The 26761-nt window shown below is 38.4% G+C and overlaps 1 protein-coding gene across 1 annotated transcript in view; it reads left to right on the top strand.

Annotated features, from left to right (window-relative positions):
* Nucleotides 1-26761, top strand: part of LOC140234098 (mediator of RNA polymerase II transcription subunit 23-like) — a 126425-nt gene that overhangs the window by 76986 nt on the left and 22678 nt on the right. Inside the window, exons 20-29 of the mRNA XM_072314179.1 lie at nt 221-415; nt 1207-1273; nt 1908-2076; nt 3444-3515; nt 5832-6002; nt 8429-8545; nt 9198-9297; nt 18702-18831; nt 19084-19190; nt 22707-22866. Of these exons, the coding sequence (XP_072170280.1) occupies nt 221-415; nt 1207-1273; nt 1908-2076; nt 3444-3515; nt 5832-6002; nt 8429-8545; nt 9198-9297; nt 18702-18831; nt 19084-19190; nt 22707-22866 (1288 nt within the window). The remainder of the gene's footprint in view (nt 1-220; nt 416-1206; nt 1274-1907; nt 2077-3443; nt 3516-5831; nt 6003-8428; nt 8546-9197; nt 9298-18701; nt 18832-19083; nt 19191-22706; nt 22867-26761) is intronic.

The following is a 26761-nucleotide window of genomic DNA, read 5'->3' as shown; positions in this document are numbered from 1 at the left end:
ATTGTTAGGAGATAGAGTTTGTCCTTTTGTTACTATTTGTTATGACTTTTCCAGGGTGGAGATTAATTGTCAAGGAATGTTTTAGCTCTGAAGTTCTGTGGACTTTGTGATCAACTTGATGTTTGTCTATGCAAATACTGTGAACAGTTAAACAAAGTCATGCTGTTGTGGGACTACAGGAATTTTCAGTGATGCTGTTGCTTGTTATATGTATTATCAGGCTCTGAGACACTGAGTGGAAGCTGGTGCACTGAAATCTTGTCCACTCTGGTCAGAAACACACCCCACAGTTGGGCCTCCCACACCCTCAAGTGCTTTCCTTCAGCCCTACAACAGTTCTTCCAGCAGCGCAACATGCCAACAGAGATGCGGGGACTCAAGAGGGCAGTAGAAGATGAATACAGGCGGTGGACCAGTATGTAGATAAATTGCACTCAACAGTCTTGTGCTGTGAAATATAATGTCATGATGAAGTTTAGCAAAGTGTGTTTTATGTTGGTGTAACTTTCAAAATACAATTGATTATGTAGATGCAGGATGCCTGTATTCATATTCATATAATTTCTGTCATGATTGGATGGTGAAGCAAGAAGTTCAAATTTAAAAAAGAATGATATTGCAAGTTGCTAGATCAGGAGTTGCAAATTGATATTAAAGGAATGGTGTAGTTTTGGTTGAGATGGGGATTCAGGTTTTTATCCAAAACAAAGCAAAACAAAGTATAACCTAATATAAGGTTGGTCCCACCTTTTCTAAGGACCACTTTGCTTTGGGGTACATATCTCAGTCATTTCAAAACCAATTTTCATCAGATAAACTTTGAATTCCTCTTAAAATGTGTACTCTTTTACATTTCATGCAAGTGGTTTCTTATTATATCCCAAAAAGTTGAAACGTGAATCCCCATCTCAAGCTTTAAAGCATTAATTCCATTCAAAAGTTATCATTGCTTGTACATACAGTGTAGTAGTGGTGGTTAAAAAATAACCACAAAACAAAAACAAAAAACATTGGCAGGTCCTGAAGATTCATTTTAAACATGTTTAATTCCAAATAAAAAGATGGCTTGCTTGCTATCACTCTTTTACTGATGTATATATCATGAGAAATGGCCAGTCAATGTTGATAGATGTTGTGCGATGTAGATGATACCATAGTTGTGAACAATAGTCATAGCACTTTATTTCAATTTTTGCCCCTTTCAAGTGATGACATCAGATGCAGACAGAGTCTGTCACTTCTCAACACCCACTACACCACCTTACTTCTTGTGGTGAGTTTGGATTGTTTTTCTCTCTTATTACTGTGTAATTGGTTTTCAGAAATGAGTAGAGAAACTAACAAATCCAGTGGGATTGATCAGTATCTGTGGATTGGGAAAATTAATGTTGACTTACTGGTAATGAATATGTTGTATATCACATGTAGAGTTTTGAAAAAATGATTGCATTATTTTTCTTTTTGCACTGCAACATGGATATCTTAACACTAGTCTGAGAATGAAAAAAAAAAGTAGATTCTTCTTCTCCCAAACTGTAGACTTAAGGCCACCATCACTTCCTTGTTTTGGTGCTGCATATAGATCAGGACAATGGCCACATTATTGTTGGAGTCATCATGTGGGCAATTCTAATTACATGTATGTGTTGAAAAGTTATATCTGCCAGTTCACTGAAAAATACACTGGAAACATATATAGTGTCTGCATGCTCTGTAGATGTTTGCTTATCATGCACGGAGAAAGAACATCCAGTGTCATTTTCTCAACCGTATGCCTCCGGCACAAAGTGTCACCAGAGGGATTTTGTTTTCGGGTTGTTTTCTATTTGCTTCATGTCTATTTTTCTTACAGCTCTCTTTTGTTTTTCAGCAAGTCATACTCTGAAATTTCTTATCACCTTTGCCAGCATTATCTGGAAGATGTTGCTTGTCAAGGACACGGAGCGCATATCACCCACAGTGGTCCAGGTCCTTGAGCGAATTGGGCCCAGAGGCCTCTCTAGCCATATCCGAACTTTTGCAGACTATCTAGTCTGTGAGTTCTCCACTTCAGCAGGGGGCTCTCACGTAAATATGGTAATGTATCACTAGTCTACCCATGTGTGAAGCTTATAAGAGCACATTTATTGTCTTCCTGTGTCCCACCAGTAGCTTTTCATGAACAGATGCATTAATTCTGTAAATCGTTGGATAATAAAGTACTCCAGTTTATCATTAAAGCCATAGTTCCTTAAAGGAGAAGGAAACCAAAATATATATTTGACTTGAGGGATTGAAGCAATATTAGTTCATCAGTGAAAGTGTGAGGAAATCAGACAATCCGTGAAAAAAGTTGTGAATTTTCAAAGTTTTGGTGCTGCCATTGCTTGATGAGAAGTCTACAACACTTTGTGACATTATTTTTTCACTTTCACTAAGTGGGGGCGCTGTGGCATAGTGGATAAGACTCCCGAGTTTGAATCCCGCCCAGTGCTTACGTCCTTGGACAAGATGTTTTTACCCACTGTGTCCCTCTCGACCCAGGTGTATAAATGGGTACCTGGCAACGCTAGGGTAATAATGATAGCAGGGCACTCTGGTAGAGCAGTGGCAACACTGAAGAGGCTACCGTGGGTAAATAAGACCTTATTATTATTATTATTATATTTATGGAAAGCATACATGGACAAAGATAATATTAAAAAATTCATCATTATCACTTTTCTGGCATACGGCAAGACACTTGACTTACCTCTTTCAGAAAGCAGGATAATGTTAGTATCAAGTTCTGAGGTAAAATTCAATTTTTATAACAAATGACAATTGGTGGACTTCTCTTCATATTTTCTGTATATCATTTTCCATATGTGACATCACGAACAGTAGTAATCTTCTAATCCAGTAATGGCTGCACCAAAACTTTAAAATGTAACTTTTCAACAGATTATCAAATTTCCTCTGAACTTTCACTGATATGTTCTGATATTGCTTCATTCACTCAATCCATATAATATATGAATTCCATTCCCTTTATATTTATGTCCCTTCAGATATCCAGTATTTTTCTCTCTCCTTGTCTTTCCATCCTTGTCAGTCTTATAGAGATTGGTACATCATCATATTTTGGACCATGTGTGATTGGTGTTCCTATATTTTAGATTCATAAGCCTTGCAATTATTATCTGGCCTTGTGTTATAGATTTTTGTACTTCAGGTAAATAGCTATTATTTTCAAATGTTAATACGATGTTACACAAACTTTTCAGTATTTAAGAATACAGAAAGAGTTGGGTTCAGTGTCATTTTCAAGCTTTTATTGTCACAATATCATTTCTAGTATGATAGCCTTGTAATTTTAAAATTTGTTTGCATAATTCATTAAACAAATATGGTTTGAGTCTTTCTGTTGATATGAGGAATATCCATAGTAGCATTGATGCAATCTGTGTTTGTACTTTGACCAGTGTGTGGAGAAACTGAATGCCATGGTGTGGAAGCTCAACATTCTGACTCTGGACAGGCTTGTTCTCAGTCTGGTGAGTTAATCTCTCTTCTGCGTCTATTTCCAAAGATAAAATGATAATATACTGGAAAAGAAAATATAGCATATCATTAATAGAAGAAAAAAAAAACAGTATATGATTATGGGTTCTCTTCATAACCAATTTTGAAACCTCACAACAACATTTGGTATACAGTTCTATTCTGTCCCTTTGTTTGTCGTAGAATTATTTTGAAGGGAGTGCTGTGTTCTCCAGGTATATAGTAATTGGGTTGGATGGGGAAGACTATTTTTAAGCTGATTAAATAGTGTCTCTTTCACAGTGTCACACAAAATCATATACAACCATCACAGCTTGCACAATACATGGAAGTATGCACACAGCAGACCTGTCAGACCTGCAGGTTAGCAATTCTTGCAAAGAACCCTTATTCCCACAGATATCACTGTTAAAAATGGCATCTAGATCTGAAGAAAGACACCTGCAATTACTTCAGGGTAACATAACATGGAAGGTAGCATTGATGGTACAGTACATGTAGCATTTTGACAATTGCAAACTTCAGAACAGAATAGCTTATCCCCTTGACAAGTAAGTCTTGTGTTGCTCAAATATCTACAATGTAGAAGCGCCAATGTAGCCACGAATGAGGTTAGCCATCTTACCTAATGTTGTCGGCCCATTATGTACATTCAAACATTTTCACTGTAGCAAATGTATTTATGTTCATTTGTGATATAAACCTAGATGAGTTCTCTAATAACTGTGACTATGATGAGTAATAACCCATTTTCAAACCTTTCAACCCTGTGTTTCCATGTTTTTTAGATTAATATACTAAAGTTACATAGTACAATATAAGCCGTTATTTCTATAGATACTTTTTGCATATAGGCATGACAAATCAACCCAATTTCTACCACTGTTTGTTTGTAAGATTTTCTATGGAATGTATGTAATAATCAAAATAACTTCATTAGTGGTGAAACAGTTAGGGATATACAAAGATGGACATGCCAGTATGGAAGTCAAAATAAATCTATAAAGAAAACACAGAAAAAAGTCAGTCCATTTACAAGAGTCATCCACTCTCTGGCTTTAAAACCATTTTGACACGTAGCTCACCTGAGCCGAAGGCTCAAGTGAACTATTGTGATCGCTCTTTGTCCGGCGTCCGGCATCCGGCATCCTTCATGCGTCGTACATAAACTTTTTACATTTTCATCTTCTTCTTGAAAACCATGTGACCAATTTTCACCAAACTTGGCAGGTAGCATCCCTAGGGGGATAGGATCTCAATTTGTTCAAATGGGCAACATGCCCCTCCTTGGGGCCTTAGGGGGCCAAAAACCCCCCAAATTTGGGAATCTTTAAAAAATGATCTTCTTCTCTAGAACCAGAAGTGATAGAGCTGAGTTAATACTTTGAGTTATTACATTGATGACTGTAGTTTCAAGTTTGTTCATGGCGGAATCAGGGATGCCCCCCCCCCCCTTTGAGACCCAGGGAGGGTGGAGGGTGGGATGGATCCTAATGGGGGCCTAAATTGTAGATTTTCATCTTCTTCTTGAAAACCCTGCAATGAATTTTCACCAAACTTGGCAGGTAGCATCCCTGGGGGATAGATAGAATCTGAATTTCTTCAAATGGGCACCATGCCCCACCTGGGGGCCCCAAGGGGGGCCCAACCCACCTCCAATGAGGGAATCTTTAAGATCTTCTCTAGAACCAGAAGTGATAGGGCTAAGTTAATACAGTGAGTTAGTATACTGATGACTGTTCTTTCAAGTTTGTTTGTGGCGGAATCAGGGATGCCCGCTTGGGACCCAGGGGAGGGAGATGGGATGAGTCCAAATGGGGACTTAAATTGTACATGTTCATGTTTTTCTTGAAAACCCCTTGATGAATTTTCACCAAACTTGGCAGGTACTAAGGGTTAGGATCTCAAATTGTTCAACTAGGCACCTAAATCGAGGACCTGTTTTACCCATAAGAATTTTACCACATAACCGAGAACCTGTGTGTCAGTAGGACTCTTGTCAACCGAGGACTCATTCGTATATTACCATCCAACCGAGGGCTTATTACAATAATGCTAATCGAGGACCTACAAACATGTACCCCTACCTGAAAAAGCATGCAAAAGCAGACCGTTTGAAACGGTCTGCATACCGAGGACGTCCTCGGTTTAAATGTAAAGTTCGTATGTGTGTCCACGTTTTACACCATGGGTAAGTGCACAAAAACACAGACACACACACATACACATGCACACAGACAAACACACCCTAATCAGTGTACACACAGAGACAGACATTTTTCTCTTGCTGATACTTTCTCTCCCATCAGGCCCTTAGGAGTCATGAAGGGAATGAGGCTCAGGTTGGGTTTTTCATCATCCAGCTTCTCATCCTAAAACCAAATGAGTTCCGCACCAGAGTCAGTGACTTCATCAAGGAGAACTCACCAGAGCACTGGACCCAGTCTGACTGGCACAGCAAACACATGGCCTACCACAGGGTCAGTCTCAAAGTCTGAAATCCATTGTCAGATTCTTAATGCTTGGCATTCCCAACTTGAGTAGATTTCTTCTATGCCTAGCTTTATGTGTCAACTTCCAATAGTTGTGAAAAGCAAAGAGTTCCATCTATGCCTGAAGCATATTTTAACAATTCTGTCCAAAGTCTCTTGAGCATTTTCACCCAGATAGGAATACATTGCTACTGCTATCATTTATGATCCTTCATTTACAAACTTACTTCATTTTTCCAGCTTGACAGACATCACAACATTATACAATGTAGGAAGGAAGAATACATGACAATAGCTGTACACTAATTTTATTTTCTGTATCCAGATTTTGTCAGTTCTTTGTCACATTTTCTGTTCTTAAAATGTTTGATAGCTAGTAAACTTATTACAGAAGATATGTGTAACTTTGCCACATGGTAGTATCCGTGTACAATAGGTCTATTTCAAGTCTGTCCAGCTTATCCCTCTGGTAGTGGGCTATGTGCAGTGTACAATACTAAACCTTAAAACTTAATGCTGTATTAAATGCCTCTGCACCCCATCTCCCATCTCTCCAATCCCTCCCTCAGGTGGTCATCTGTACCACAGATGGGGCTCATACGTCTTCATGAAATCTAAGCAGTGACAGTAAAGAAAAGTTTTAATATTGCATAGTATGCATAGATTTTGTGTTGTTTTCATTCATTAAGGTGAAGCACATGCATGTATTTCAAATATTACAGGTTTAAGCATAATGAAATTCTTTGGATGATATCTACTTGTAATCAGTCCTAGAGTACTTACAGTATCTAATTTTTGCAATAGCTGAAATATTGAATAGACATATAATATATGAGGTTAAGACTCACTAATAGAATTAAGGACACTGGTGATTGCAAAGATCCCACTGCACTTGAATAAGTGCTAAAGGGGGTATCTCACTGAGCGGCAAACGTTTGTGAACGTAGCGAATTTGGGAATTCGCCAGGGTTCGTAAACGGTTGCAAAAGGTTCGTTAACATTCGCAAGAAAGTTCGCAAACGGTTTTTATTGTCGCAAACAGTTTTTCTTGTCACAAAGAAATTTTGAACATGTTCAAAATTTCTTTGCGAACCTTTGCGAATTTGTATTTTCGCTAACAGTTGCAAACATTCGCAAACATTCGCAAAACACTCGTAAGAATTCGCAAACGGTCGTAATACGGTGTCACTAACATTTTCATATGATTCGCCACTGCTAGCGAACAAGTAACCACATGGTTCCTATATAAAAGCTTCTGAAACAGACAAGGTGCCACTCTAAGAAAGTTCTTGAAGCTCTTGACATCTCCATCATGATTGCAATTGCTTCAGAAGCTTTTCATATTGACTAAAGTCTGTCCTCTGCAACAAGCACTCTCTGACTCTCATTCTTTTCTTCTTCCTTTCTTCTTTTTCTTTATTTAATTTCTCTTATGCTGCACATTAGCTGTAGCAGCAGCCTGACAAAGCAGCTCTTCAAGGATAGCAACACCTTGAGCCTCTTCTTGGCAGAAATTTATTTCCATATCCTGGAAATCCATCTTGAACGGTTGTCACAAGAGATCTGAATTCAGTGGAAGGTTTTATGTCGTTTTATGGGTCTTACTATACACAATCGCCTGGTACTTTTCTAGGTCCAAGAACATTCGCAAAATTGTCGCAAAGGATTTGCAAACAGTTGCTAATATTTGCAAAACTGTCGCTAACATTTGCAAAATCGTCGCTAACATTTGCTAACATTCGCTAATAGTCGCCACCTGTGTTCGCAAACACTTTCGCAAACATTCGCTAAAGTGTTGCTAATTGTCGCTAAAGTGTTGCTAATTGTCGCTAAACATCGCTAAAAGTCGCTAACTGTCGCTAATGGCAGAAGCGAACTTTGATTTTTCGCAAACATTCGTCAGAAAAGTTGGCGAATCTCAAATTCGCTACGTTCGCAAACGTTCGCCGCTCAGTGAGATACCAGCTTAAAGCATCAAATGGAGAAAAGAGATACATTGTAATGAGCTGGTGCGTGAAGTAATGTGCATACAATTGTACTTTGCTGCTAATAGCTAATTTTTGCTCCATGATTTCACGCAGACCTTTCATTCAGTTTGTTTGTTTTTAATTCATATTTTATTATGCAAGCAACCTCCCCCCCCCAAAAAAAAAAAGGATCAATCATAAGTCCAGTCAGCAAGGTAACACAAAATTTACATTGTACTTAACTAAATCCAGCATGAAGTGAAGAAGAATGTAGGTTAAACATTGTGATATGGGAATCAGCACTGGAAGCTTTCATTATTTTTCATCAGAGTAAAAATCAGCAAGATATACAGTGTGCAACTCAACATTTTCTTGCCTCTATACCTGTTGTTTTTTAAACATTTGTAGTATGAAAGTTGAGATGTTATTATGTTTTTACCATCCCAGAGATACCCTGAGAAGTTCTTCTATGAGGGCTTGTGTGAGGAGACAGGAGCAACCCTACAGAACCCACCCCAGTATCTGCCTGTCTATTTCAGCAATGTCTGCCTTAGATTTTTGCCAGTATGTTACCTATATGTCTTTAATTGTCTTGTCTTCAAAGGGCATTTACATTTGCTTACCTACCTACATGTATCATTATGTGTGGAGTTTGAGACATGCAGACCCACCTAGTAATGTAAACATAGAATGATTTGATATATGGCATGAATATAACACTTAGATTAGGAAAAAGTCATTTCATCTCTGAGTATGATTGAACATTTTTGAAGTATTGAAGAGAAATGTACAGGCATTTTTTCCTCAAGCCTTGGGGTCAGATATGATGATATGAATCATATCTTTCTTCCACTATTGTGTATACAGTGTACATTTTTGGGTTTTGTCTCATTTTGAAAAACTCTGTGACTTCAAGTATATTTTTGTGCTACAACAACAAAGTTTCAAGAGTGATTTCTATTCAAATATTTGCTTTTACTTTGTGGCTATAGCTACAGTTACATATAAAGTAATCCCAAAGTATAACCACTAGTTTGTTTAAGGGTGTATTGACTGAATGTGCTAGATGTACAGGGGGAAAAAAAGATGAAAGGAAAAGCTGATCTGTATTTTAACCAATCATGTACAATCGTAACCAGTCAGTCATTGTATACAATTGTATCTGTGTGTCATTGCCTGTTAATATGATACTGGAAAATATGCTTGCAACCTACAGGTGTTCGACATCCTCATCCATCGATTCCTGGAACTGCCACCAGTTACCAAGTCATTAGAAACTATCCTGGAACACCTTGGTGGTCTCTTCAAATTTCATGGTGGGTAACTTTCAGGGAGAAACTTAAATAAGTCACAATTATTATTACAAAGTAAAGATATTAGAGACCAACAGAAGTAACAAAAAGTGAAAAAAATTTAAAGATTGTAAAAACACTATGGGTGTTTGGAGGAACAATGTATCTGATGATGAACGTAGCCTTCATATCGGATTGTATTATTGAACAGAATTACTTATGTATACGGGGGGAAAAAGAATGAACTGAATGATGTACTAATAACAGAATTTTGAAAATAATCCTTTTTTCTACAGGTAACCAATGTAAGGAACGGAGAACTGGTGATATGGAATCAAACTTATAAGTAAAAGTGAACAATCCGGCAGCAGAATTTTGCAACCGTTGAAGTTTTGTGACATATTTTTTCGGAAGATTACACAACAATGAGTTCGAAAAATCCAACCTAGAAGAAATCAAAGCATGAATAAGTATCTCAGCTGCAGATTTAGACAAATATTTCCTTATGAAACTTAAATTACAAAGCTGATATTGCACATTTCGCTGAATTTGAGTTACATGACTTCGAAACGACATTTCCTGATCAAATATGACACGTAGATTACGGGCTGTTTCCTAGATGTCTTACTCCAAAAATGAAGCCACCACAGCATGTCAAAGGAATGTCTATCTCATTGGATACAGTGCTTTGGCTGCCATTTTTTTTTTCTCTCCTGAACATTTGACATTTTGTAGATACAAGGTCTTGTCGCCCCAGCGACGATATGTTTATGTATGAGTGGATGTCAAGAATACATGGTTTGTTTTTGTGAAAGGTTTACTAAAATACAAAGTGGCTCATCAGCTTTAATTTGACACCATGCTTGCGTCACCATTGTCACAGATCACAGAGTTAGGTTCCTTCGAAGGTGAAGGGTACCAAACCTACTTTTTCCAAGTTTTGGTTTGTAAGGTACGAAACCAACTTTTCTGTAAGTTTTTGCTTTCATTTTTTTTTTTTTTTTCACACCAAGTTTTAATGAAATGCTGTCCCCTTAGTTAACATTTTGCAAGTGACTCTAATTAACAATCTGTGGTAACCACATCATTCCGCCCTAACCTTTTATGCACCAACGCCTTCGACGTGTCCACCTCCCCTATCGACACGAAGCTGTGAACAATGCTGCCTGTCTTGCACTGCTCTTCTAATCATTGTGGGATCATGACGAAGAACATTGATCTCATGCCGAATAATACGTGCCTCCAAGTCATCCAAATCACGTAACGGGGATGTGTATGCCCTGCTCTTTAGGTATCCCAGAAGAAAAAAGGCACAGGGTGTCAAGTCAGGAGGTCGTGGAGGCTATTCCACCTCATGATTGAGAACTATTATGCATTGGCCAAATACATGTAGCTCTACCAGCCTCTCACAGACAGCTCGAACATGGTGAGCTGGAGCACCATCCTGTACCCACCAGAGGTGCCGGAACACTCCTTAATCCTGTTTTTCAAAGTTTTCTTCCAGCTGGGGCACAATATCCTCGTTGATCAAGTCTTAAGTACATGCCACCATTCATGTTTCTTTTGAATAAGAATGGCCCAACTATTTGGCCACTTCCACACAGGCCAGCCCCCACACTCCATATTTGTCTGCTCATGTTCACATCATAATTGAACTCTGGTGGATGTCCTGCAGCCGCATACTCCACGACATTATGGGTGTTCACTTTCCCATCCATGCTAATGCGACTTCATCACCAACAACATGTTTTGCAGGAAATTGGCATTGCCCTCAATCCTTTCCAGGAGCCGCCTCGAAAGTTGAGCCTCTTGGAAATCCCTCTCCAGCAGTTGATGATGCTCTGCACTTTATGAGGATATAGTACTTTACAAACCAAAACTTGGAATAAGGAGATTTTGTACCCTTCACCTTCGAAGGACCCTAACTTTGTGATGCAGAACAATGTTGATGCAAGCAAGGTGTCAAATTAAAGCTGATGAGTTACTTCATATTGTAGTAAGCATTTCACAAGAATAAACCAAGTATTCTTGACAAAGCTGACCTCTGAACTTCGACTACCTTTTTCTAGAAACATGATTCATAAAATTAAAAGGCACGCTTAAGTTCTTATCTACACTATTGAATGTCAGTGACAATTAGTGAAAATTTTAAAGCATGAAAAAGGCTGTCGGCTCCAATTCTCAAAAACTTCAAGCCACGAGAATATCTTGCTTTGCAGTATAATTCCTAAGATATGTGAATAATATTATGAAGTATAATTGGAATTCTATTAACAATGAAGTTCAAGATGAAGAGGGTTAGCATATTCCTGCGTGCTTTGGCAGAGAGATCACACCAAGGAAATTCAAAGTCTTTTGTTATGATAATGAGTTTGGCGCCCCAGTCCCTAGCTGGCATTCCCACTATTCGACATCTTTTCAAAGTATCCGAGGCAGTATCCAAACATCCACACGATCACTCAACATCCGTCTCCAATAACCTTGCACAGGGCAGAATACCTAGTTTCTGTGACGAGAAGATAGAGGGAGGGTTATCAAACAATATGTTATGAACCCGCAACGCGTTGGGTGGGACCCTCTTCATCTTGTACTTCATTGTTATCAATAGAATTCCAATTATACTTCATAATATTATTCGCATAATTTAGGAATTCTATTACATAACACTTCATACAAGCTTTCAGAGGGTTAGCAGCTTCAAAGTTCAACACAGAAACTGTCAGGTGAGATATGTTTCAGGCAATGAAACAGCTGTCGCACATGGACGTTCATAATAGGTCAAATTTCATTCATGAGTAAATCTTGATAGTACCATGACAAGGTGTATGTTCCGTCTGAACACACGATCACAAGGAGGAAAGAACAATATAGTTTTGACAACTTCTGTGAGTTACATATGTATCCAGTGTCTCCCATATTTCTTATAACTTATGAAGATGAGCTGAGCATGGTTGAAGTAAATTTTGCTTCTTGAACTGGCTTAAAATAAAAATCTCGAAAGGTTTTGGCATTTGGCAACTCCTCGATGTAACGCCTTGATTAAAAGCTGCAGTACTTGAGGCACGGTGGTAACTGTGAGCAGAAAACCGATGTATCTATGCCTGCCTTATTCAATGTGCCCTTAAACCACCTAGACGGGGTAGAAGTGGTTACTTCTTTGTGAGGTTTCTAGTAGAAATAAAAAGTTTAGTCAAACCGTAAACCTGATGCAAGGGTTCTGTTCGACTTAAGTACTCCTTAAGCACAGATAAAACACAACTTCTCGTTTGTTATGAAGGAAGACAATTCAACAGATTGATTAGCAATACCTTTCTTTTGTAGTTGTTGTTTTCAATAACTCTACCACAGCAGTCACAGGATGGCACACTGCCCGCCCCGCTGTGGGAGGCGGCGTGCTGCCAACTAGGTCTGCATGAATGCAGCAAACAGCGGACACAGGATGGCGCACTGCCCGACCCGGCCTCGGTAACATCGTGCCCACTACCATGTCCACATACACGCTATAGGCCCAAAACTACTATTTTGGCGCAATTGGTCAAAAATCGTGTCGCTTATGTTCCTACTCACCTAGGAGAGATAAAAAACTCTTTCAAAATGCTCCTGTGATTTTATGTGATGCCAAAGGACATATAAACAAAAACTGAAATCATTTCGAAGGCGAGATTATACCACTTAGTCATTGATGGAGGGTTAAGTTCGGCCAACAGGCTAAAAAGTGCATGCCGCCAACGATGATTTTTTATGTTTTCTCAAATCTGTGGGAAAATATGAGCATAAAGAAGAAGCATACTTGCAGTTTCAGAAAAGTAGCTTAACGTTCTATGAAAACCTAACACAACTTTTTAAACTAACCATTCTCCAACAAAATACCTGAACGAAATGTGTCTCCCGATCTGCTGAAACCTACGTTACCATCTTTGAACTGCAAACTTGGTTATGCTATTACAGTGAGTACTACACAATTGTATTGTTTTTCTGACCAAAAGGGGTCTAAGTTTAAGTTAAAAAAAATTTATCACTCAGCTTCAAGAGACATGCAACTGCTAATCTCGAAAATATAGATTTTAAAAAGGGAGTTTTAAGAGAAGTAACATACGTTACCATCTTTGTGAAAAGTATGAAGGTGCATGGCTCTGAATGATTGTTCTAGAGTTGAGACTGATGGAGTAGACTGTCCTTATACCCATGGGTGGTAAAAGATTCATTATTATGTTGCTAACTTATAACGATTTAATCCACAAATGTAACATACGTGATGTAACTTACGTTACCACCAAATGACAGGAAGCTCAATGACACCATTAATTACCTTCTAAATGTACATTTCTCGAATCTGTGCCATCGATTTGAGGTCATGGGATAGCTTAGCAACCTCTTTCACTGGCATCTTGAGCATTGGCAGCGCGCAAAATACCTTTAAACCTGCAAACATGATGTGTTGAAAACTGTGTAAGTATTTGATTGTTGGAAATGTGTTGTTGTTTTTCATAGAATCATGCTTTACTTCACAAATCTGTTTATTATGTGTTTATGAAGTCAGTAGTTTCCACCATAAAAATCCAGTTATTACTTTGCTGTACAGGTCTATTCTTTTGAAATAAATTATTCAATTTATTAAGTAACGTACGTTTCAAATTTTGGTAACGTAAGTTTCAAGATGTTTTCATGTTAATAACAGACAATCCACGGAAAAGAATGTTTAATTTGAAACAATTTAATTGTTGCAGTTATGATGTTGATGAGTTTCTCCGTCAAAACATATGAAATTCATTTACAGCTGTATGTTCTTGTTTGTTTGGAGGATGCAGTGAAAGGGGACATAATCATAGTATCTTTTTAAAAATTTAGTTTGGTGGGCGTTGATGTTCAACTTGGCTTTAATGATGTCATATTTCAAGTATAAACAATGAATTTAACATTGTTTTAAGAAAATTCAATGAATAGCTAGTAAAATCATTGATTATGCAGATTTCTACTTTAAAATTAGTGGATCAGGCCCCTGCAATAAAGTAGTAATGTACTAAGTTTCTAGTTTTGGTAATGTAAGTTTCATCAGTTCATGTCATTGAAAAAGGGTATTTTAGAGAATGTGCGTGGATAAATATAATATTTAATTGTTCTAGAACTATTGTTGAAGAAATTCTGTAGGGAAATACGTCTTTTCAATTATATTTATCTTCGGTAATCATAAGCCAATTTGGTGACTTACTACCTGACTATTTTTAACAAAGAAAATTACCTCAAATTTGTATCGTAATATCGTTGATGATCTCACAGTGAAGAAAAACACATTTTGAATGAAGAAAGGCAACAAAAATATTAAAGAATGTAATTTCAACTATTACTGTGTATAACATCATAGATTAGGCCTATATAATAATCATAGTAATGTATGTTTCAGTAAGTTATATGTTTCAGACATTAACATTTATTTTCTTCCTTCTCGTTGAAGTTAATATAGCTGCAATGGGGAAGAGCAGAGCTGAGATTCAATCCGCATATATAGTAGTATAGGGAACGTAAGCTGCAATCAGATTGGCGAAGAAGCATCTATCTCCAGGCAAAGATTCAAGAAAAAAAAACATGTACCCGTCACATAGTTGACAAAGAAAAGAAGCAAAGTCACCTTCTTTTTTTTTTACCCTACCACATCAGGGTAACTATAGGTGGAGGGGGGTTCGGGGGGTCCCCGCCCCTTTGTCAGCAGTCAAAATATAAACAAAAAGAAATAAAAAGAAAAAAGTGAATCGCGGAATCCCCCCTCCCCCTTTGAAATTAAAACATGAAATTGGGCTTGTACTGGCAGCATAAAATTGAGCTGAAGCCTTTTTTTTTTTCAATTTTCTTTTCTTTCTTTCTTTTTTTCTTGCTTGTCAGCCGATGAAAAACAGCAAAAGAAATGAAACAAAAGAAAATGGCACAGGGAGCTTTTATTTTTCTGCCTGTCAGGTGTTTAAACCTGGAAGTGGTCCACTTTTTCTAACTCTGACCCCACCCCCACCCCATAAAAATCCTACTTACGGGCCTGCCTGTAATCATTATTAGTACCTTTGTTGTACATTTAGCAATTTGTCCTTTCATTTTTCTTTTTAAAGATTCAAAACTTTTTTGCAGGAGACAGTTTCAACATGCGGCAAGAATTGTTAATGCAAGAATTGTTATTCTTGTTATCCTTGTGGATTATGGTGTTTTATGCATACATAACAATGAAAACGAGTACATCATTTTACTAATGACAATTTCATTCATCCTACCCAGTATTGTGCTAATGCAACTAATAAATGTAATTTGACGTTATTTCATGGACCTCATTTGCTATAGCCAACTTAGTAAAGTGGTCATTTATTTAATTAACAAAGAACATTCTTCTTTCCCTATCTCTTGCTTACCGAGTTCAGACATTTTAAATCTTGTGTATACGGCGTTATTGTTCATTATGAAGCACTTTAACAGAGTAATCATCTCGTTTCTGCCGTTTCTTGTTTCATAAAAAAATTTTGTAAATACTTAACATTTTATTGCAACTGCTATTTTCAGACTGTTCCTGCATAGAGTTACTGTTTAGACAGCTGATGAGACTGCAAAGTTATGGATTCAAAACATATCTTACAACAGTATGAAAATAACAAGTTACAAGACATCAATGATGAAGATAACAAGTTACAAGACATCAACCATACGAAAACTTTCATTATAAAATTAAAGTGAAACCTACGTTACCCACCACTCGTTTTATATTATACGTACATCATGACAATATTTTCGTCCGTTAAGGCACAAAACAGCATGTTCCGAACTCTTATCATTTCAATGCCATAAAATCAGTAGTATGAAGCCAATTGTCTTCAAAATATCAACAGTTATGGATTACTGTTCTACTTCAGAGTTTATACGCGAACATGTTATAAAGTCTTGCAGTTTTACAACTATTTTAATTGTATTTTTTGAGAATTGTATCGCCATAATATTGCGACATCATGTTATAATATACGTTCACTTAGAGTTGATGAGAAATTAATGAAAGAATATATACCTAAACCAAAAAGAAAATGTACCAAAAGGAGTTGCACATGTAGCAGTATTATCTTTGTAATTTACGTTACATTAACGTGAAACATACATTACATGGAATCTAACGAATATATTTTTACGCACATAGTTTCACATGTTTCATCGATGATACTCAAGAACTGGCTGGCAATTTTGGACTGATAAATGTTGAAAATATTTTCTGAAGAAAGTCTGACATCAAATTATCAAGAAAACAAATTAACATTACATGAAATAAGGTTTAACACAATAGGACATGCTGTGTTTTGTATAGCATACAGGTCATTGGCCATCCTTCCCATCTGCAGGCAGCATTTACAAACATGGCAGCCAATGGTATACTTCACATCTGACGCGTAATTATCTCAATCATAGACTGTAGTCACCAATCTTAAAGCATTTGAGATAGAGTGACATTGGTAACGTATGTTACATGATGAAATTTACATCCCATGAAAGAAATTATCACACCACAAAAATGAAGCAAAATTATGTGTTCATATTTTTCAACTACAAACTTGAATATTTGTCTCGTGGATTGGTATCAAAATGAAACATGTTCTAACAACTTTAATTTTCCCGTTTTGAGATTGTCCAATTGTGCCGAAATAGTGGTTTTAGACCTATAACCTATGTGCACACACAACCATGTCTTGTTGTACCTGACGAAGCTCAGCAGTAGCGAGGGACAAGTTGTACTCCCTACTACGATTTTCTTCACGAGACAAGTGATTAATTTGTTCCCCAATCGTCATACTTTTAGAATTTTTAGATGCTCTTCCTATGTTTCTATCTGGACTAGTATGTCATCTATGTCATTCGCTACGTGGAGAATGTCCTTCAAAACTTGCTCATTATTCTAGTGAACTGTACTCCTGCAGTCACCAAACCAAACGGCATGTACTGAAATTGATACTGACCAACAGGAGTTACAAGTGCAGTTTTGGTTTTGTCTGTGACTTTCATGGGAATTTGCCAATGCTGAAGTACTTACTGGTACTCTCCACGAAAGAAGCAAATAACTCGTATTAATTTGGCTTTGGCTGTGGGTCAAACACAACTACTATAACTTGTTGAGACAATAAAAATCTATACAAATTTGTTTGTACCAGTTAAGCAGTCAGTAATTGGTCATTGGACATGTTGGTTGCCGTAGTCATCTCCTTGAGATAGTTCTTGCTCTAGTAAGTAGTCATTCGAGTCTGTGAGTACATGTTTGACAGTGCTCAAGACTTCTGCCTGAAAATGTTTGATCATGGATACTGCATTGTATGGAAGTTTGCATTGTTCCCGTAGTTAAAAGTCTTTGCCTACACACACACACACACACACACACACACACACACATACACATGCATATGCATACACACATACAGAGTCTTACACACAAACAGACATTTTGCAGAGTGCTCCTGCATATCCACACAGCAATATGAGAGAGTAAGCCCTCTAGTGTTCATAGTATCTACTGTATCTCTACAATGTATGCCCATCTCTTTTAAAAGTCAATGTAAGTTATACATGTATATAAATGGTTGTCTGCTGTCAAAATTGATAATAGAAATCAAGGCTAGCTTTCGTTCTGTGATTGTACAATGCCTTCTATGATCCAATAATAATTCATCTACCATAATAGATGACATGAATGGTTGCCTTAGAATTAAGTACTACCAGGATTTTGCAGTTGCAGATAATAACAGTTTTAATCATACTTCTAAGTTCAATCAGAGCAATTGTTATAATGATAGTAAGTTCATCCAGTATACCTGAGTACCTGTAGGTTGAGTAGTGTGACCGTTTTTTTTTTTTGTGTGTGTGTGTGTGTGTGTGTGTGTGTGTGTGTGTGTTGTTGTTTTTTTTTGGGGGGGGTTGTGTTTTTTTTGTGTGTGTTTTTTTAAGTGGGAGTTTTGTGTTACAGCAATCACATCGAATACTCACTGTATGATAATTGGCTTTTAAACAAATATTTCTGATAATTTGTATGGCACCCTCACTGCAAGGGATTGTTCCTGTTTGTGATAATTTTCAAATTACCAGCATGAGGATGCTGATTTGTAGCCTTTTGTTACAATGAAGGCAGTCCTGTTGACTTGAAAAACCAAATACAACTTTGCACAAGCTCTTAGATCATCTGCAAAGCCACAGGTTCACACTCAAGGCCTCAAAGGTGCATTTGATTCAAAAGATTTACTCTTGATTTTGGGAGTTGCAATTACTCTTAACTCTCTATGTGGCAGGCCCCAGAACATGTTTACAAGATTGCCAATGTCAATACTTTATACCTCATCAATATCTTCATGCTGAATGTGTGCCGTCTATGTTGTGTATGTTTCCTCTGTCTTCATAGTATTTGCCTTATTGTCTTGTGTATCTCCTAGATCGTCCTGTGACATATCTCTTCAATACTCTGCACTACTATGAGAAGAAGCTGAGAGATCGTCCTGCCCTAAAGAGGAAGCTGGTTGGAGTAATCATCAGTGCCCAGAAGGGAATCAGGCCACCTACTTGGTATGCAACTTCATTTCTTTCAGAATGGGATCACTCTGTCTTCTTCATGTATTACTTTTTTTCCAGTTCGAATGAAGTTAAACTACTCTACTGTTAAAATGTAATCAAACCAAGCATATTGACCATGACTTTTGAGAGTTTTTTAAAACTTTTTGAATTCATTGCAATATACAATTGCATAGTTTGTACTTCATTAGAGCAATATCTTCATGTCTAAGGTCTGACCTTCATGAACTCTGACATCTCTTTCAGGTGCCTAACACAGGCCTATCTGGACTTCCTTGCCAAACCCCAGGATGATGTTGGCTGGGAGCCTGACCATGACTTCTACATAAACCTCATCAAGAGGCTGGTGGACAGTATCCTCTTTATCTGTGCTGCTGAGTCATGCACATCCCAGCAATTCTCTGCAGGTTAAGCAGGGTTTATTTCCTTGCAACAGTCTTCAAAAGTATTTCAATGTCACAGTATCTGAATAAGTGTACTAACTTACTCCACTTCACATTCTCTGTTTGTATTTTTTACCATTCACCATTCGTCATGTGTTGTCCATTGTGCATCCTGTGACCTGGTACAAATTTCCATTCATTCGAATGCATAAGGGAAAAAAAAAAAATTGTTTTTTGTTTTTTGGTTTTTTTGTTTTTTTTTAAATACCCTTTTTACCCATGTAATTTTGTAACTTTGGTAGGGCATCTCGTAATACACTCATCCTTCTGGCAGTACTTTGAGTTCTCGTTCAACTTCGTACAGGATGGGGCGCAAGTTTAATGCACTCAAAACTACAAGGGATTCATTCAAATTTACGTCTTGCCAGGACCCATATTGGTGAGGCAGAAACACTCACTGACAAACACCTATAACGTTCATCTTTGAGTGCGATTATCAACTCTTTTTCTCGGCAGAAACAGGTTTTCCAAACAGCTTTCAAGGAATTTTTACGAGTTGATAAATGCAAAGCTGTTTTGATTATGGGGTTTGGAAAGCCTTTTCGAAAGCCGCAAATTTGTGCTTTCAGAAACAGGTTTCCGAAACATGTTTCCAGAAACCTGTTTCTAGAAGCCCTTTGAAGCAAGATAAAAGCAAAGCTGTTTTGAAACGGCTTTGTACTGTGGTTAAAGTATATGACCCCTTTTGTTAAATTTTGCAAACAGCTCCAAAAAAGCACCTTCCAGTAAAATGCTGGCAACTGAACTCCAAACAGTTTTGGTGCCATGACAGCTGGTAACGGATGCTGCAAAAGTAGCCATCTTGGCAGTCGCGCTGCGCTGCGGCCGGTACGGTAGCTAGCTAGCTAGCGCATAACTGTGACCAGCAGCCCCATACACATAGCGTAATGGGGCTGTGGACTGTGGCATTCAGGATCATGACAGGGTAGTATGACTGTATCGCGGACAAATATCAACTTAGAATTGAAAATTTTCTTCAATTTGAAGACTTACCAATGAAGTTGAAGTATTGACAACAGGCTTCGTGCAACGTTTGGTTCTGCCAATAGTCCCTTTCTGTTCGAATTGATGACTTAATGTGACTCGGTCGAGAGGAACCTGGGAGAGCTACATTGAATTGATGGCCAGCGCATGCGCACACATCACATGCGCACAAATTTCAAATCCATTGACTGGATAAGATGTCATTGTAGCTCTCCCAGGTTCCTCTCGACTTCACTGGTAAGTCCTCTAATTGAAGAAATTTTTCGATTTTAAGTTGATATTTGTCCGCGATACTACCCTGTCATGATCCTGAATGCTACAGTCCACAGCCTCATTACGCTATGCGTATGGGGCTGCTGGTCGCAGTTAGCTAGCGCACTACCTATGCACGTGAGCCAAAAAGGTTGCTAGCATGCAGTGCATGCTATAAAACGTAGCCTGCGGCCCTGCGCGGCCCGAACATGATTACGACGGGTCGATGAGATGAAATAACATTTTTAGACTTTTTTTTTTTCATTCTTCCTGTAGCTTAAAATGGATAATTTTGGGTTTAAAACCGTTCACAAATTTGCAGAAGATGAAATTTGTGGAAAAAAAAATAATCTTGAAAGAGCAAAAAAAAAAACCCGACCCAAAATTTCTGTGTTTTTCGGTCAGTCGCGAAGGGCAAACAAACCATTTTTTTTTTTTTTTTTGGCCTAATGATAATCTCTTATCTACTTCTTAACCACTTATCCACACCTCTCCCCGGACTAAATTTGTGGAACTTAGCTAATATTTGATTTTATAAAAAAGAAATCACTTTGCCCTGATTCCATTTACAAATCTACTTTTACATTGAAATTATCACCCTGATAGTGTACTTGACCAAGAATTAAATGCAAGATCACAAAAGCTTGTTTTCACAGCTAAAACATATATATATATATATATATTTAAATGTATGTTAAAGGGTGTGTACAGTTCTGGTTGAGGCGAGAATTTAGCTTTTAGTGTTTTGCAGGATATTCAGAAACCACTCTATGAGATGTCAAAGAGCATCCAATTCCATGGGGTATCAAAAGTTTATTTGATGAAAATCGGTTAAGAAATGGCCGAGATCTCCAAAAACAAGGTGAAACAAAGAGATCCTAATAAAGTTGTGGCATGTCGCCTTTTATTATTATCACTTTTTTGGATATCTCAGCCATTTGAAAACCAATTTTCATCAAACAAACGTTGAACCGTTCTTAAAATTACATGCTCTTTCATATTTCATAAGAGGTTTCTCATTATCTCACTTAGGAATGTGCAAAACATGAATCCCCACATCAACCAGTACTGTACAGTCCCTTTAAATAAAGTAGTTGCTTTGCAGACTATTATCACCCCAGTCACAGGATACATTACCGATACCTCCAACCACCACTGACAGTGCTCACTTGCCACTCCCTTGGGAATGTTTCAGCCAGTTGCCATTTTACAGGCAAATACATGTTGATCGACCAACATAAACCATGAGTACCAATTTTTACTCCTGGGTGGAGAGCAGCAATGTGGAAAATGCATGGTAGATTTCAACCAAACTGGACAATTTTCAGTCTGATGAGGGGTTTTATGTTTTATACAATAAGACCCCATTTACAGTGTGAGGCTGGGCCGAGCCGCGGCCGAGCCCAACCTCAATTGCGAGGCCGAGCCCCGCAATTTTGTCCGTTTACACTGCTGGGCTCGGCCGCGCTTTTGATTCAAACCTTTCAATATTTTGTCGTAGTGGCGCTCTGCTTGTAAACAAATGTAATTTGGTATAGTCTGGTTTTCAGACCCTTTGCCAACTAAATTCCAAGGCGACAAAGTCGCCGTTCAGGCAAAGGTCTTTGCCGAAGGAAAAAATCCTTTGCAGGACAAAACCACCTTAAATTATACTAGTTTTCGCGTTTTGCGCGTTTACACTGAAATGAAGGTGGGCTCGGCTCGGTCCGAGCCGTGGCTGAGCCTCGCACTGTAAACAGGGTCTAGGATTCTGAGCCTTTGTGACCACATATACCAATAACTGTCTAAATTTCAGAAATGTGCTTGTTATTCTACGACTGTTGGAGCCCATAGTGTGTGGCATACATAGCTTGGGGAGTGATGAAATAATGTACAGAGTTCAAAGTACATGTGCATCATTGGATAAGAGTAAAGGTTCAATGGATGCTCATAGAGTGACTTCATTTGAATGGCCTCATGTAATTATTGTGGGTTTTTTTAATGTTTTACCAAATGGGATTGATGTCTTGCCTATAATATTGTATGTGACATATTCTTTAAGAGTTACTGATAATATGTACTTGTATACCTCAATGAGGACTGTTGGTCACTTAGTATTTTGATCAATTGTAATATTGTTTAAGAGTGCATGACAGAATTATGATTTGTTCTGGCTAGTTCTTGTGGCCCTTGATATTAGCCCTTTCTCAGCCTTGCAGGACAAGTCATCTTTCCCATCCTTTGACTGGCGTTTCAATGAGTTTCCCAACATCACAGCTCATGCCTTGTACTGTGTATGTGTTGAGCTGATGGCTCTCCCAGCCTATCCAAAGATGGTAGGCAATGCTGTCTTGGATGTGGTGCTGAAAAAGTAAGTGAATGTACCATGTTTGCACACTTAACATTTATTCTTTATGACATCAGGCTACTTTTTCGTAGTAGCCTTCTTATGCATGGTGCCAATGATATAATGATTACATACACATAGATATCAATTTATAGCTTTATGTGGCAAATATGTCTTTATTTTTGCATCCAGTAGTTATTCCCAAAGGAGCAGTCGCAAAGTATTTAATTACTTAAATCAATTTGATAGTAGAAAAGCTGAAGTGAATAAGTTGGTTTTCTTTTTGTCCCCGCCGAACGAGTTCGAGCAGGGGACTATGAAACGGGCTCCGTACGTGTGTGTGTCCGTGTGTCCGTCCATCTGTCTGTCCGTCCGTCTGTCTGTCTGTCTGTGCGTCCGTGTGTGATCAAAATGTTCAATTTGCTACTTCTCTGTCATTTATGAGCCAATTTTGATTCTGTTTGCTTTATATGATAGCACTACATGGGAGCTTTGAAACTTCTACACAGAATTTCAGTTGTGACCTTTGACCTTGACCTTTGACCTGTATTGTACATTTTGCTTCAAAATGCTACTCCGCCATTTCTAACCCGATTTCGATTCCGTTTGCTTTATGTGATGGCACTAGGTGAGGGCTTCAAAACTTCTACACAGAATTTTGACCTTTGACTTCTTTGACCTTTGACCTTGATTTTTGACCTATATTGTACATTGGCTACAAAATGCTACTCCTTCGCCATTTCTAACCCGATTTCGATTCCGTTTGCTTTATGTGATGGCACTAGGTGAGGGCTTCAAAACTTCTAAACAGAATTTTGACCTTTGACTTCTTTGACCTTTGACCTTGATTTTTGACCTATATTGTACATTTTGCTACAAAATGCTACTCCTTCGCCATTTCTAACCCGATTTCGATTCCGTGTGCTTTATGTGATGTTATTAGGTGAGGGCTTCAAAACTTCTACACAGAATTTTGACCTTTGACCTTGATTTTTGACCTGCCTTGTACATTTTGCTACAAAATGCTACTCCTTTGCCATTTCTAGCCTAATTTCATTTCCGTTTGCTTTATGTGATGGCACTACAGTCTGTAGGTGAGGGCTTCAAAACTTCTACACAGAATTTTGACCCTGGACTTCTTTGACCTTTGACCTCGATTTTTTACCTATATTGTACATTGGCTACAAAATGCTCCTCCTTTGCCATTTCTAACGCGATTTCGATTCCGTTTTCTTTATGTGATGGCACTAGGTGAGGGCTTCAAAACTTCTACACAAAATTTTGGCCTTTGACTTCTTTGACCTTTGACCTTGATTTTTGACCTATATTGTAAATTGGCTACAAAATGCTACTCCTTCGCCATTTCTATCAAAACCCGATTTCGATTCCGTTTGCTTTTTGTGATGGCACTAGGTGAGGGCTTCAAAACTTCTACACAGAATTATTGACCTTTGACTTCTTTGACCTTGATTTTTTTACCGATATTGTACATTTTGATACTAAATGCTACTTCCGGCGGGGACATATTTTACGCACCGCGTAATTTCTACTTTTCCTTGTTCACTCTTAGATTGTATTACATGACATTTTACAATGAATTTCACCAGATTTATTATACCCCCACCCAGATATATATGTAGGAATCACACTGAGGTCAGGTGGCCAGGCAATCGGTCAGGCAGTTGGTCAGTCAGTTGGTTGCAAAACTTCTGGCTTGAACTACTCTCTCATTTTTTGAGCAATTGACCTCAAATTTGGCGTGTGCGCCCATTGTCATAGGAAAATGTGCAAGACGCCTTATCCGTCTGTTTGGAGCAATGCATTACCTTCATGGTAACCACAAATTTTCGTAAAAATCGGGCGAAATGTCATGGCTCAAAATGCTCTGTTATTTTTTTGAACAATTGACCTAAAGTTTGGCTTGTGTGACCACTTTCCTGAGAAGATGTGCAAGACCCTTTTTTTTTTTCAGTACCCCGTTATGCATTACCATGGCAACAGCAAATTTTCATAAAAATCACAATATATTGTTGATCAAACTACTCTTAGTTTTAAAGCAATTCAGCTGAAAGTTGGCACATGTAAGCAATGTAATGTATAGTTGTACAAGACACCTTTTTCTTGAGTATTAAAAAATCTGTTGCCATGGGCCAACAAGTTTCTATACAAATCCTTTAAAAATTTGTAGACTGACCTAACTCCCTCATACCACCATCTCACAAGATGTGATTCCGCTATGATCCTCAAAAATCAACAAAGCGTGGCATATCTTGGCTTGATCACTTCAAATCTTCTCCATCATATGTTGAGCCTTTCAGAAGTGTTGAGGGTTGCCACCATCGCCATGGTCACCATCAAGTTTTGAACATGTCCAAAACTTCCACAACAGACAGTGGGGTGGTTTTAGAGCATATCACAATCAGCTCATGAATGTATCAAAAGTGGCATATTTGTAGCTCTAACGTGGTAGCAACTTGTAAAGTGTAACTCGAGCGCATCAAAGCTAGTGGCCGCCATTGCCCATGAAAATTTTCACCTAAAAAATTGTTTGTTTTTCATCTACCATTGCTATCCAATGCAAGTGGTTTAAGTTGCAATCATTGCAAATATCTTCATAAAATTGGCTCATTGTTCGATATGATTTGTAGCTATATTGTAGCTCATAGGCCGGTTCTTTAGCAGGCCTCGAATTAACCGACGGCCACCGAAGGCCATGGCCATCGGTGCCCCTCTCGTTGGCCACAATGCCTTTTTTTCCTTGATAAAAGTTATGGCAAAAAAAAAAATGTGCCCTTTTTCTTGTGGCCGTGGTGCCCTTTTAGAATGAAAGTTATTATTTATGACGTATAATAATATGCCCTTTCTCAAAGTCTACACTTTAATAAGCTTGAACAACTTTCCTGATCTCAAATATCATACCTTCAGTTCACTCGCGTCCCAATATATCTGATTCAAACTCAAAGTATCTTTTCGAGATACGAGACGACGTGTAGAAGTCTACGTACATGTACGTCCGACCGGCTTTTACCGTCCCGACTGCCTCCGCAGCGCAGCAGCCACAGAGTTACTAGCTAGGCAGCGGCGGGCCAGAGCAAGTGGTCGCAAGCCATGCTAAAAAATGCCAGGCCTGTAGGACGGCTGCGAGCATTACCATCTCTCTCGCTCTGCATTCATACTCAAAGCAAAATGGCGCCGGAAGTGCTCCAAAGCGAGCGCGGCATACACGTTGAGAACGTACTGTATTACAGAACCTACATCGTATAGCGTATGGCCTACTGCCTAACGTTGTCTGCTGCGGAGAGATCTTATGCATGCGTGCGCTGCTGGAGTGTAGCAGCACGGTCAATAGCATACAGCTCTATGGGGCATTCACATCACGTATAAACACCCAACATGCCCTTTCCAATGTGGCCTTGGTGCCCTGGCCTCTTGGAAAAAGTGCCCTTTTCTAAATGGCCTTGCCCCTCCAAAATCCTATTTCGAGGCCTGCTTTAGTATGCATAATTTCACCCATGGCCTGTTAGTTGGATGGATGACTTAACTAACAGTGCAATTTCACACCAGGTTCATCTGGTGTTGTTCTAGAATGCTACTAGGTTGAAACATATTATGCACAACCTTGTTAGTGCAACACTGGCATCTGACTGAAGAAATTCAATCATGTAGCCCCATATACACGTTTATACCCCAATCGCTTGAGATCATATCATGAGCTTGGCATTACCCCTATCACAGTGCTCTGATCGTACCACTGTTGGAGCAAGGTCTATTGCAATATGATTTGTCTGATGGCAGAAGCAGCACATCTCGTTGGGCCTGGAAAGTGGCAACAACATGGCAGAGTTGTACTATAATCATGGTACTATCGCTTTCAGCGCAGGTTGAATGTGGGGAAACCTTGTATAATTGCCTCGTAGGC

This window comes from Diadema setosum, chromosome 10 (assembly GCF_964275005.1).
Source record: "Diadema setosum chromosome 10, eeDiaSeto1, whole genome shotgun sequence".
NCBI classification, from domain to species: domain Eukaryota; kingdom Metazoa; phylum Echinodermata; class Echinoidea; order Diadematoida; family Diadematidae; genus Diadema; species Diadema setosum.
Note: the sequence above shows the minus strand (reverse complement) of the source record. Positions and strands in the feature narration are given on the sequence as shown.